Here is a 13011-nt window from a genome sequence, read left to right as displayed (position 1 = left end):
CACCAATAATCAGCAATACTCTGTGTGCTGACACCAATCGTTACACAAGGGTTCTGATGACTACAATTGCTGACTGAGCCACTAATAAGGAGTTTTGTAGACAGAGATTTGCACCAAATCTCTATTCGTGGTTATCTGGCGATCTCCTGCTCTGTGCACTTCTACTGTACCGCCCCTCCCTGTGCCAAAGAGGAAAAGTAAACACAGCAGAAGAGCTTGTCTCTTGTTGGAGGTAGCAAGGCATGCAAGTCATGCCCAGAGTGCAGAGCTCCAGCTAGAGAAAATCAATCCCCAGACAGTTACTGTACGTCTCCCTGCCATGCTGTTTGTCCGTTGCAGCACTAGGGACATTTGTATTTCCTCAAAAGACCCGATCACCTGAATGTGATGGCTTCCAGACTGATAAGGTACTGTGTGAATAGCAGGACAACTAGCTAAATTAAAAGCTTTAGTCACTGATTGAGCACACAAAAGGTTTAATTATGGCTGCAGCTCTGGGAGGGGGAAGCACAGCGGGAGACCAGGTCATCAGGATGTGAATACAGTGACTTGCTGTACAAGGTGTTGCTCAGGCTGCCTATTCCTTGACCAAATCATAGACTGCAGTGCACACTGGGGAACTACAGGTACCACTAGCATGTCCTACTGTGATTATGTATGTGTCATGTATGTAATTATAGTTCATCTTCACAAAGAAATGCTGGTAATTGTAGATCTCCCAGTGGTTTATAAGGTTCTTACAAAGGTACAATAATGGATAATTATTCATATACAAGTGATAATTAAGTATTTCTATAGCACTGACAACTCCTGCAGCACTTTACAGGGTACATAGTCATGTCACTGACTGTCCTCAGAGGAGCTCACACTCTAATCCTACCATAGTCATAGTCTAATGTCCTACCATATTATTATTATGTATTTATATAGCACTGACATCTTCTGCAGCACTTTACAGAGTACATAGTCATGTCACTGACTGTCCTCAGAGGAGCTCACACTCTAATCCTACCATAGTCCTAGTCTAATGTCCGACCATATTATTATTATGTATTTATATAGCACTGACTTCTTCTGCAGCACATTACAGAGTACATAGTCATGTCACTGACTGTCCTTAGACAAGCTCATAATCTAATCCCTATCATAGTTAAAAGTCTAATATTTTCAATATAGGATTGTTTGGGGGAAACCAGTTGACTTGTTAGTGTGATTTAGGGGTGTTGGGGAATATGAAGTGCCTAAATGAATTCCTGGGGAAGATAGTAACTCCATGCAGATTTTGCCCTAACCAATGTTCTAACCTAGGACTCAGCACTATAATACAATAGTGCTATCCAGTATGCCTCTATTCTGCTCATATCTATCTGCTCATGCATGTCATCAATTCTGACTTTCTACCACCCTTCCTCCCTCCATCTAATTCTCTTACACTACCAACACACTGTGCTTATTTCAAGAATGGGTTATGAATTACTAAACTATTATACCATCTGACTATGTCAACAGGCAGTAACATATCTGCATATCCCATAATGTTTGTGAAAAAGTGTTCTGGAATCAGGGGCACCTGATCCACCAGGTCATACAGGCTGTCACTTGGAGCGATGTGCGGGGGGGGGGGGGAGGGGGAGGAACTGGGCCACCCCCTGTCCTCCCAGTTGGTCCCAGTTGCACCGATCTGACGCAGCACCAGTTCACCTGTCAGCCGCAGCCCGCGGAGTCTGTGGCAGGCAGAGCAGGGTGGCAGCTGCGTTACGATTATTTTCCAGTGAAACGCAGCCACATCACGATTACTTTCATAGGGAGGCGCCACAAGGGGGAGGATGGGGGAGCGTGTTGGGGCACCATGGGGGGGGGGGGGCACCACAGGTTTTCTCGCCCGGAGTGCCAAGATGGCTAGAAGCGCCCCTGCCTTTAAATACTAAAGTTAAGTCTGTAGCAAGTTACTTTGCAGAAAGCTTTCACTGTGTTGTGCAAGTATGGGCCATGGTATACCAGATAAGCAGAAAAAACGTGTTTGTGAGAAATGGCTTTTATAATAAGGAAGTTGTGGTTATTAAAAGGAAGAGCTTTATTTTGCAGAACGGACTTAGCCTAACTGTTTTTAGTTTATTCACTGTGGCATTTAATCTGCATTGCAAACCATGGGAACACTCATCTGCTGTAGAACACTGGTTCTTTTGCTGTTTCTGGGTGAGTATCAACAGAATTTCAGGTTTCACCTGGCAACTGTTATTACTTAAATAGTGCAGGATTTGTGCATGTTCAAGTATTGTGGTTGTTTGCAGTAACAGTGGTTTCTGCTGTTTATGTGTGCCTTCTTCTTGATAAAACATTAAATAAGTTTGTTGTACATCTATCTTTTTTTCCTTTTTTTCTCTTTTTCCAAAATCAAAAAGAGTTTTATTGGCATGACCAAGATACAGACATTGCCGATAATGGGCAGGGGTGTTCCTAGCCTCTTTGTCACTATAGGCAAAACGACCCCCTCCCCCCCCCCCCAAAAAAAGAAAAAAAACCACACACTAGAAAATATAAACTATTTGTCGTATAGGGCACTTTCATTGCATTTCATTCAGAGACGACTTAAGACCATGCAGGGCTCCAAGCAGAGCAATAAATGGAGCCCCCCCCCCCCCCCCCTCACTGCTGAAAGGGTGTCTCCTAAGTATACAGTTTTTCACAAAAGTAAGTGCACTGCTCACATTTTTGTTAATATTGTTTTTCATCTTTTCATGGGACAGACACAACACTGAAGATATGACGCTTTGATAAAATGTAAAGCATTTAGTGTACAGCTTTTATAACAGTGTAAATTTATTTGCTATGCCATCAAAATAACATCAACACACAGCCATTAATGTCTAAACCACTGGCAACAAAAGTGAGTACAGCGAGGCAGATGTACGATCAACAACTTCATGATTGTTTACACAGAAAATGTGATTCCCCATTATTATTATTACTTATTTATATAGCGCCAACATATTCTGCAGCACTTATCAAGGCACAATAAGACGACAAGGGGAACACACTGTAGGTACAACCAGGTTCCCCTTGTACTTCTTCATTGTTGCCTAATAGAGATGTCGCGAACCTCCGATTTTCGGTTCGCGAACCGGGTTCGCAAACTTCCGCGGAAGGTTCGGTTCGCGGAAAAGTTCGCGAACCGCAATAGACTTCAATGGGGAGGCGAACTTTGAAAAATAGAAAAAATTATGCTGGCCACAAAAGTGATGGAAAAGATGTTTCAAGGGGTCCAACAACTGGAGGGGGGCATGGCGGAGTGGTGTACATGCCAAAAGTCCTGAGGGAAAATCTGGATGTGACGCAAAGCAGCGTTTTAAGGGCAGAAATCACATTGAATGCTAAATTGCAGGCCTAACGTGCTTTCAAACATCTTGCATGTGTATACATCAATCAGGGAGTGTAATTAGAGTACTGCTTCACACTGACACACCAAACTCACTGTGTAACGCACCGCAAACAGCTGTTTGTGTAGTGACGGCCATGCTGGATTACTGAGCAACATGGCGAGATTGCTCTTCCTCACTCAGTGATGTCAGGTAATGTGTGACTTCCTTCTCAACTTTCCATGGCATTGTTAAAAAGCTTAAAGAGAATCTGTATTGTTAAAATCGCACAAAAGTAAACATACCAGTGCGTTAGGGGACATCTCCTATTACCCTCTGTCACAATTTCGCCGCTCCCCGCCGCATTAAAAGTGGTTAAAAACTGTTTTAAAAAGTTTGTTTATAAACAAACAAAATGGCCACCAAAACAGGAAGTAGGTTGATGTACAGTATGTCCACACATAGAAAATACATCCATACACAAGCAGGCTGTATACAGCATTCCTTTTGAATCTCAAGAGATCATTTGTGTGTTTCTTTCCCCTGTAAGGCTTGGTGGTGTATTCTCCACAGTCAGCATGCAACGCATGAGCTGACGTGGAGGAGGTACACACACTAGCACAAGGAAACAGGCTATCCCTAGTATAGTGGAGGGGAGGACTGACTCCAAAAGGAGATTGTGGCGCACAGAGCCGTGGCAGATCCGACAGCCACAAACAATGCTTTCGCTATAACGTCTCAGCGCAAAGTAGCGCTGAGCGCATAAACCAGAACTGAGGAGATCAGAACAGGTAGACAGAATGAATGCTTGCTAGCTAGCCGCTACTTAGTGACAGCAAGTGTCCACAACAAGACAGACTGGAATGAGGCAGCCAAAGCGTAGCGGCGATGGCGTGCCTCACAAAGACAGGACAGGATAGTCAGGAATTAGCAGGATCAAGATAGATGAACGTAACACAGACAAAAATACAAGAAGTATGTTTTCCTAGCGTATTACAATTACAGCTATCAATGAAACTATTTGTAACGTCTGACTAACATATGTATATATCGGCAATGAACCGATATATGACATAAGCAGGAACACTGACTTAGACTGGAGCAATACAGGGAACAGGACTCAGAAGGATTCGCTATCTCTTCGCAGAGATGAACGCAATCCACAAACGGTAACAGAACAGGATTCAGAAGGATTCGTTATCTCTTTGCAGAGATGAACGCAATCCACAAACAGAACCAGGAGCAGGGTAACTACCTCAGCACGGGTGATCACGGTACGCACAACCTACCAAAACGTGCTGGAAAGCTGACTAACTGCACACAGGATATAAACAGTTCGTGTACGTATACATCAGCGACACTGATGTATCAACGTAACACGAATACAAGGAAAATAATAAACGTGCTGGTATGCATATATATTGGCAATGAACCAATATATGATGCAAAGACCAGCAAAGTATCTTTAGAACAAGAAACACGATCGGGGGCTGAAGCGACAGCAAGACAGGCTTAAACTGAAGCTATGAAAACCCGAGGAGTCCTGCAGGAAGCAGATCTTTATACTGAGGTCATCCAATGGGAGCAGACATGCAGATTCCCACACAGGTGAATGATAATCAGTCACAAGCTGACAGCAGGGAAAGGCAGACAAAGCTATGCAGCTTGCATGGAAAGAGATCAGAACTACCTGAGCTGCAGCACTACTACTTCCAGCAATACCTGCTGCAGCAGCGATCATGACAGTACCCCCGCCCTTAAAAGCGGATTCCAGACGCTTTTCAAAACTGAAATTCCCAACAAAACAGTCTGACTGATAATTCATGATGACCGGGACAGCCCGGCAAGACCGAATTCCAGAATCAGATCCCACAAGACTGGACCCATCAGAACCAGAACCTACAGAACCATGCCCATCAGTACTACGAGCCCCAGTGTGACACCCATCAGAACCATGATTTCCAGAAGAAAGCCCTCCGAAACTCCCTGAGCGATACCCACCGCCTTCCAGGAACCGTTCAAAAACGCCAAAGCCTTTGCAATGCCCACCGGGACTGTCTTTACCAACACAAAACCCACTGTTGAACCAGTCCAAGGCACCAGGACAAGTTTTCTCAGAGACCTCCCAGAACACCTTGAAGCTCCAAAGAGATCCCCATAGGTCAGAACGCCCCTTAGGCTCACATGGAGAACTATCAAGAACCCCTATGGAACCTAGGGCAATTCCCGAGTCAGGGCCACAAGGACAAACATCAAGATCAGGGCTTTCAGGGACCAGAACCATCTCTGGGCATGCAGGCAGACTGGCAACATTAGAACATGTTCCCACTAAGGAAGCATCAGAGCACGCTAACACCTTAGACACACTTGGGCATTCTGGCACACAAAGAACATCTGGGCACACTGGCACAAGAGAAACCTCTGGGCATGTCAAGGAACTGTGAGCCTCAGGGTCAGCCAAGACAGGACCAAAACCAGGACTGGCCAAAAAAAATCATCATGACTAGACTTCGCAACTACTGGACTTTTACACGAGAATGCAGGATCAGACTTAGATGTCGCTGATTCCAGCAAAGTCAGTAACAAATCAGATTCAGGGGCACTAACAAGACAGGACAAATCTTCTGATGTATGCACTGAACCAGATAGGGACTCCACAACTACCTCTGGACTGGACAGAGACTCATCTAATACACTGGATTGGAGCTCATGAGGCGCTGCAGAACAAGTCAGTATTGCAGCAGCCCCCACTGGACTAGGCAAAACTGAGGAATTCCCTGGACAGGAAGGGGACTCTGGAACCCCTGCCACAGCGGCCAGAGAACCAGAATCTTTCAGGATACAGGGCTGGGTTTCAGGAACACTCATCAGACCGGACTGAAATTCTGAGATTTCTATTATTTTGACCAGAGAATCAGAATTATCCATGTTACAGGGCAAGACTTCTGAAACATTCAGAGGACAGGGCTGGAGTTCCTCGGCTGTTACAACACTGGAGAGGGACTCAACAACATTGGTTAAATCAGACTGTGTACAGGGCAAGGTATCTAACACACTTGCTGACGAGGACAATATTTCAATGGCTTCTGCTTTGCTGGGCAGAAATTCATCAAGTTTTATTAGAGCAGACTGTAATTCCAAAACAGCTGCTAGACAAGTGAATATTACTGCAACACCAACTGAGGTAAGCAGTGCCTCAGACTCCTCTGCTAGAGGGTTTGAAGTATCCAAAGTACTGGGTGAAGCATAAGACTCTGCGACCACAGCTTCACTGGACAGGATCACTGAACAGTCCATATTGCAGGGCAAAACCATGGAAGCACCTGCTGGACAGCATAATGATTCTGTGACCTGAGTTTCATTGGAGAGATCTACTGCACAATTCACGGTACAGGGCAAATTTACTGGAACATTTTCTGAACAAGGTAATAATTCTGCGATTTCAGGTTCACATAGCAGATGCTCTGAGCTATTCACGATACAGGGCAAATTTACTGGAACATTTTCTGAACAAGGTAATAATTCTGCGATTTCAGGTTCACATAGCAGATGCTCTGAGCTATTCACGATACAGGGCAAATTTACTGGAACATTTTCTGAACAAGGTAATAATTCTGCGATTTCAGGTTCACATAGCAGATGCTCTGAGCTATTCACGAAACTAGAGCGAGGTGTAGAAACAGGAAGATCAAGACACAATGTTTGCGCATCTGAATCACCATTCATTTGTAAAATTGGAAAATTCAGATGCTGGGGTTCTGAGGTTTCTAGACAGGATTGCTGGGACTCGGAAACTGATGTAGTGCATCTATTGGCATCTGCTGGATCAGACAGGAGTTGAACTTTATTAACACAGGTAATTTCTGCAGAAGTGTTTGCAGAGGCAGGCAAGATTTTTCTGGTGTCTGTTTCACTGAACAAAGACTCATGAGTACTGGCTAGACTGGACTCGGAAGTCAGCAGGACCTCTGGATTCTCTGCTGAGAAAGTTGCGCAGGGCAAGGTTAAGAATGTATCAGTGGCTTCTGTTTTACTGGTAAGTAACACTGAGTTATCCATGGTACAGGGTGGAATTGAGGTGGATTAAGTAAACACAACAGGTAGTAGGTATATGCAGTGAGCTGGGTTCACTCAACACAACAGGTAGTAGGTATATGCAGTGAGCTGGGTTCACTCAACACAACAGGTAGTAGGTATATGCAGTGAGCTGGGTTCACTCAACACTACAGGTAGTTATGTGCAGTGATGAGGTGGGTTAAGCAAACACAACAGGTAGTAGGTATATGCAGTGAGCTGGGTTCACTCAACACTACAGGTAGTAGGAATATGCAGTGAGCTGGGCTCACTCAACACAACAGGTAGTAGGTATATGCAGTGAGCTGGGTTCACTCAACACAACAGGTAGTAGGTATATGCAGTGAGCTGGGTTCATTCAACACTACAGGTAGTTATGTGCAGTGATGAGGTGGGTTAAGTAAACACAACAGGTAGTAGGTATATGCAGTGAGCTGGGTTCACTCAACACTACAGGTAGTAGGTATATGCAGTGAGCTGGGTTCACTCAACACAACAGGTAGTAGGTATATGCAGTGAGCTGGGTTCACTCAACACAACAGGTAGTAGGTATATGCAGTGAGCTGGGTTCACTCAACACTACAGGTAGTTATGTGCAGTGATGAGGTGGGTTAAGTAAACACAACAGGTAGTAGTAGGATGCAGTGAGCTGGGTTCACTCAACACAAAGCTAGGTATATGCAGTGATGAGGTGGGTTAAGTAAACACAACAGGTAGTAGGTATATGCAGTGAGCTGGGTTCACTCAACACAACAGGTAGTTATGTGCATTGATGAGGTGGGTTAAGTAAACACAACAGGTAGTAGGTATATGCAGTGAGCTGAGTTCACTCAACACAACAGGTAGTAGGTATATGCAGTGAGCTGGGTTCACTCAACACAACAGGTAGTTATGTGCAGTGATGAGGTGGGTTAAGTAAACACAACAGGTAGTAGGTATATGCAGTGAGCTGGGTTCACTCAACACAACAGGTAGTGGGTGTATGCAGTGAGCTGGGTTTACTCAACACAGCAGGTAGTTATGTGCAGTGATGAGGTGGGTTACGTAAACACAACAGGTAGTAGGTATATGCAGTGAGCTGGGTTCACTCAACACAACAGGTAGTAGGTATATGCAGTGAGCTGGGTTCACTCAACACTACAGGTAGTAGGTATATGCAGTGAGATGGGTTCACTCAACACAACAGGTAGTAGGTATATGCAGTGAGCTGGGTTCACTCAACACAACAGGTAGTAGGTATATGCAGTGAGCTGGGTTCACTCAACACTACAGTTAGTTATGTGCAGTGATGAGGTGGGTTAAGTAAACACAAGAGGTAGTAGGTATATGCAGTGAGCTGGGTTCACTCAACACAAAGCTAGGTGTATGCAGTGATGAAGTGGGTTAAGTAAACACAACAGGTACTGGGTATATGCAGTACTGGGTAGTACAATGTGCAGCTCCCTGTCACACACACAGGCAGTCAGTCACTGAATGTGCTGGGCTGCTGGCAGTGGCACACACACACTATCAATTAGCAAGGCTGTGCATGCAACAAAAGTGTCAGTTTGACACACAGTAAAAAAAAAAGTACAGGATGAGCTCTGACAAGAGCTAGGGTGCTATAAAAGCAATAACAATCAGCCAGGAGCAAACTAAGCAGCCAAGAACCTAACTAATCTGTCCCTAGAAGAACAAGTCTGCAGCAGCTGTCCCTTTCCTCTCACTAGCAGGCACACGAGTGAGTGTAATGGCCGCCGGACCTGAAAGAGGAACTGAACTAAAAAAAAGTCACTAAATTGAGCCTCCTTATCCCTTTGAAATGAAGGATTAGACACAAAACACTTGTGAAGGGCAATATAAAAGTAGATATATTTGTGCAATACAACTATGAATAAAAGAGAATGGCAGGCTCCATCTTGCAGCTCTATCCCTCCATTTTGCAGCTCTCACTCCATGGGAGGTGCAGAGTCTGATTCTGTGGGCGGTGTTACAGTTGGAGTTAGACATGCCCATTCACGCCCACAGAATGAGATTTACAGCCCAGTGTCATGAGGTCATCATTAGTCGCCCTGTTACAGGAAACTGACAGCTGTGGCTTCTGCTGCTGCCCTGCACTGTACTGGCACATGCCTTGATAAAGTATTATTATTTTTTCTCTAACTATGCCTCCTGCAGTGTGAGATCTTGTGCTGTCATCCGCAGCTCTCCCCATTTGTTTTGTGCCAGATCCCATATCATGTCTTATAGTCATTCAACTCTCCCCTTTCGTATCCTGGCCAGCAGAGGTAGGGGGGGGGTAACACTGCAGAGAGAATCCGCTCTTATGTCAAACACCCCAGCCCCCCCTTCTCCTCCTTGTAGGTGTTACGCAGGGGGAATCCCCTCTTACATCATCCAGCCGCCCTTGTCCTCCCCTGTAGGCAACAGAGGGAATCCCTTCTTATGTCACCACCCCCTGCAAGTCCCCCCCCCCCCCCCATCTCCTTCACTGTTAATGCTTCACTCTTTATAAAACTGACCAAATGTCCACTTAAAAAATGACAGGCACGCATATGCTTCACTGATATTACTTCACTCTTGCTAATTTCCGGAAAAACGATTTTTTGCCAAAAAACAACCCTTTTAGATACACGATCGCCCCCTCTCGTTATATCAATCCACATACAAACTAAGAGAGGTTTGGCGCTTCATAGTGTAAAAAAGACTGAACTGGTTTTTCCCCCAAAAAATCATAAATATATATATATATGCTTCACTGTTAATGTTTCACTCTTTATAAAACTGACCAAATGTCCACTAAAATTTTTTGACAGACACGCATTTGCTTCACTGATATGACTTCACTCTTGCTAATTTCAGGAAAAAAATGTGTTTTGCCAAAAAGCAACCCTTATACAATCGCCCCCTCTCGTTATCAGTTCACATACATACTAACAGAGGTTTTGCACTTCAGTGTAAAAAGGACTGTTATATGTTTTTAGTGGACATTTGTTTAGTTTTATATAGAGTGAAGCATTAACAGTGAAGCATATATATGTATTCATGTTTTTTTCTGGGAAAAAAATGGTTCAGTTTTGTGAAGCGCCAAACCTCTGTGTGTACGTGAACTGATAACAAGTTAGGGCGTGATTGTGTATCTGAAAGGATTGCTTTTTGGCAAAAAAACATTTTTCCTGAAATCAGCAAGAGTGAAGTAATATCAGTGAAGCATATGCGTGACTCATTTTTTTTGTGTGGACATTTGGTCAGTTTTATAAAGAGTGAAGCATTAACAGTGAAGCATATATATTTATATTTTTGGAAAAACCTGTTCAGTCTTTTTTACACTGTGAAGCGCCAAACCTCTTAGGCCACATACACACATCAGACCATAGTCTTTTGCAAATGAAAGATCACAGACCAATCTTACCACCCTTCCTGTAGTATAAGAGCCATACTCTACACAGTCTTTTCTATGGAGCTGAACTCCCCATCAGAAAAAAATCTTTGCAAGATGCTGAACACACAGATCCTGTACAGACACAAAAGATCAGTATCTGCAAAAGATCTGTTCCTGCCAGAAATCCATTCCTGCAAATTGCAATGATAGTCTATGAGATCTGCAGATCATCATACACACATGATTTAACTGACATTCATCTGCAGATCAGATCCACCAGGATGGATTTTCAGATCTGCGGATCTGCAGATGAATGTCAGTTAAATCATGTGTGTATGATGATCTGCAGATCTCATAGACTATTATTGCAATTTGCAGGAATGGATTTCTGGCAGGAACAGATCTTTTGCAGATACTGATCTTTTGTGTCTGTACAGGATCTGTGTGTTCAGCATCTTGCAAAGATTTTTTTCTGATGGGGAGTTCAGCTCCATAGAAAAGACTGTGTAGAGTATGGCTCTTATACTACAGGAAGGGTGGTAAGATTGGTCTGTGATCTTTCATTTTCCAAAGACTATGGTCTGATGTGTGTATGTGGCCTTAGTGTGTATGAGGATCATCCCAACTCTGCCCACCTTCTGCACCCATTACCAGAGGCAACCCCCCCTTCCTCCTGGATTATTTTATCTCTCAGGGGATCTGGTGGTGAGATCTCTGTGCACCTGAGTTCTGCACACCTGCTGCACCCATTACCAGAGGCTCCTGCCCCTGTTGGATTCTTCTATCTCTCAGGGGATTTGGTGGTTAGATCTCTGTGCAACCGAGTTCCCAGCTCTGCACACCCGCTGCACCCATTACCAGAGGCTCCCCTCCCCCTACTGCATTCTTCTTTCTCTCAGGGGATCTAGTGGTGAGATCTCTGTGCACCTGAGTTCCCAGCTCTGCACACCTGCTGCACCTATTACCAGAGCCTCCTCTCCTGCTGGATTTTCCTCTCAGGGGCTCTGGTGGTGAGATCTCTGTGCACCTGAGTTTACCAGAGGCTCCCCCGAACCCCCCCCCCGCTGGATTCTTCTAACTCTCAGGGATCTGGTGGTGAGATCTCTGTGCACCTGAGTTCCCAGCTCTGCCCACCTGCTGCAGCCATTACCAGAGGTTCCCCTCCACCTGCTGGATTCCTCTATCTCTCAGGGGCTCTGGTGGTGAGATCTCTGTGCACCTGAGTTCCCAGCTCTGCACACCTGCTGCAGCCATTACCAGAGGCTCCTCCCCCTGCAGGATTCTCCTATCTCTCAGGGACTCGACTCTGGTGGTGAGATCTCTGTGCACCTGAGTTCCCAGCTCTGCACCCATTACCAGAGGCTCCCCCTCCCCCTGCTGGATTCCTCTATCTCTCAGGGGCTCTGGTGGTGAGATCTCTGTGCACCTGAGTTCCCAGCTCTGCACACCTGCTGCAGCCATTACCAGAGGCTCCTCCCCCTGCAGGATTCTCCTATCTCTCAGGGACTCGACTCTGGTGGTGAGATCTCTGTGCTCCTGAGTTCCCAGCTCTGCCCACCTGCTGCACCCATTACCAGTGGCTCCCCTGCTGGATTCTTCTATCTCTCAGGGGCTCTGGTGGTGAGATCTCTGTGCTCATGAGTTCCCAGCTCTGGTGGTGAGATCTATGTGCTCATGAGTTCCCAGCTAATGCCCCCCCCCCCCCCCCCCGATAGCCATATATTTTGTACATTTTGTGCAATTGTCATTGCTATTTAAATACATAATAATAATATGGTAGGACATTAGACTATGACTATGGTAGGATTAGACTGTGAGCTCCTCTGAGGACAGTCAGTGACATGACTATGTACTCTGTAATGTGCTGCAGAAAATGTTAGTGCTGTATAAATACATAATGAGAATATGGTAGGACATTAGACTATGACTATGGTAGGATTAGACTGTGAGCTCCTCTGAGGTCAGTCAGTGACATGAGCTCTGTAATGTGCTGCAGAAGATGTCAGTGCTATATAAATACATAATAATAATGTGGTAGGACATTAGACTATGACTATGGTAGGATTAGATTGTGATCTCCTCTGAGGACAGTCAGTGACATGACTATGTACTCTGTAATGTGCTGCAGAAGATGTCAGTGCTATATAAATACATAATAATAATATGGTAGGACATTACACTATGACTATGGTAGGATTAGATTGTGAGCTCCTCTGAGAA

At 44.8% G+C, this 13011-nt stretch overlaps 1 protein-coding gene across 2 annotated transcripts in view; it reads left to right on the top strand.

The window, feature by feature from the left end:
• Window positions 1-13011, top strand: part of TMEM273 (transmembrane protein 273) — a 315916-nt gene that overhangs the window by 127542 nt on the left and 175363 nt on the right. The window contains exon 1 of one of the 2 annotated variants that reach the window (XM_068255300.1): window positions 2133-2196. The exons of the other annotated variant lie outside the window; for it this stretch is intronic. Coding sequence (XP_068111401.1) covers window positions 2148-2196 — 49 coding nt within the window. The 5' untranslated portion in view covers window positions 2133-2147. Of the gene's footprint in view, window positions 1-2132; window positions 2197-13011 lie in introns of those variants that run through there. 2 annotated transcript variants of the gene reach the window in all.

The sequence above is a fragment of the Hyperolius riggenbachi genome, chromosome 10 (genome assembly GCF_040937935.1).
Source record: "Hyperolius riggenbachi isolate aHypRig1 chromosome 10, aHypRig1.pri, whole genome shotgun sequence".
Classification (NCBI taxonomy): Eukaryota; Metazoa; Chordata; class Amphibia; order Anura; family Hyperoliidae; genus Hyperolius; species Hyperolius riggenbachi.
This window is presented reverse-complemented; position numbering and strand designations above follow the sequence as displayed.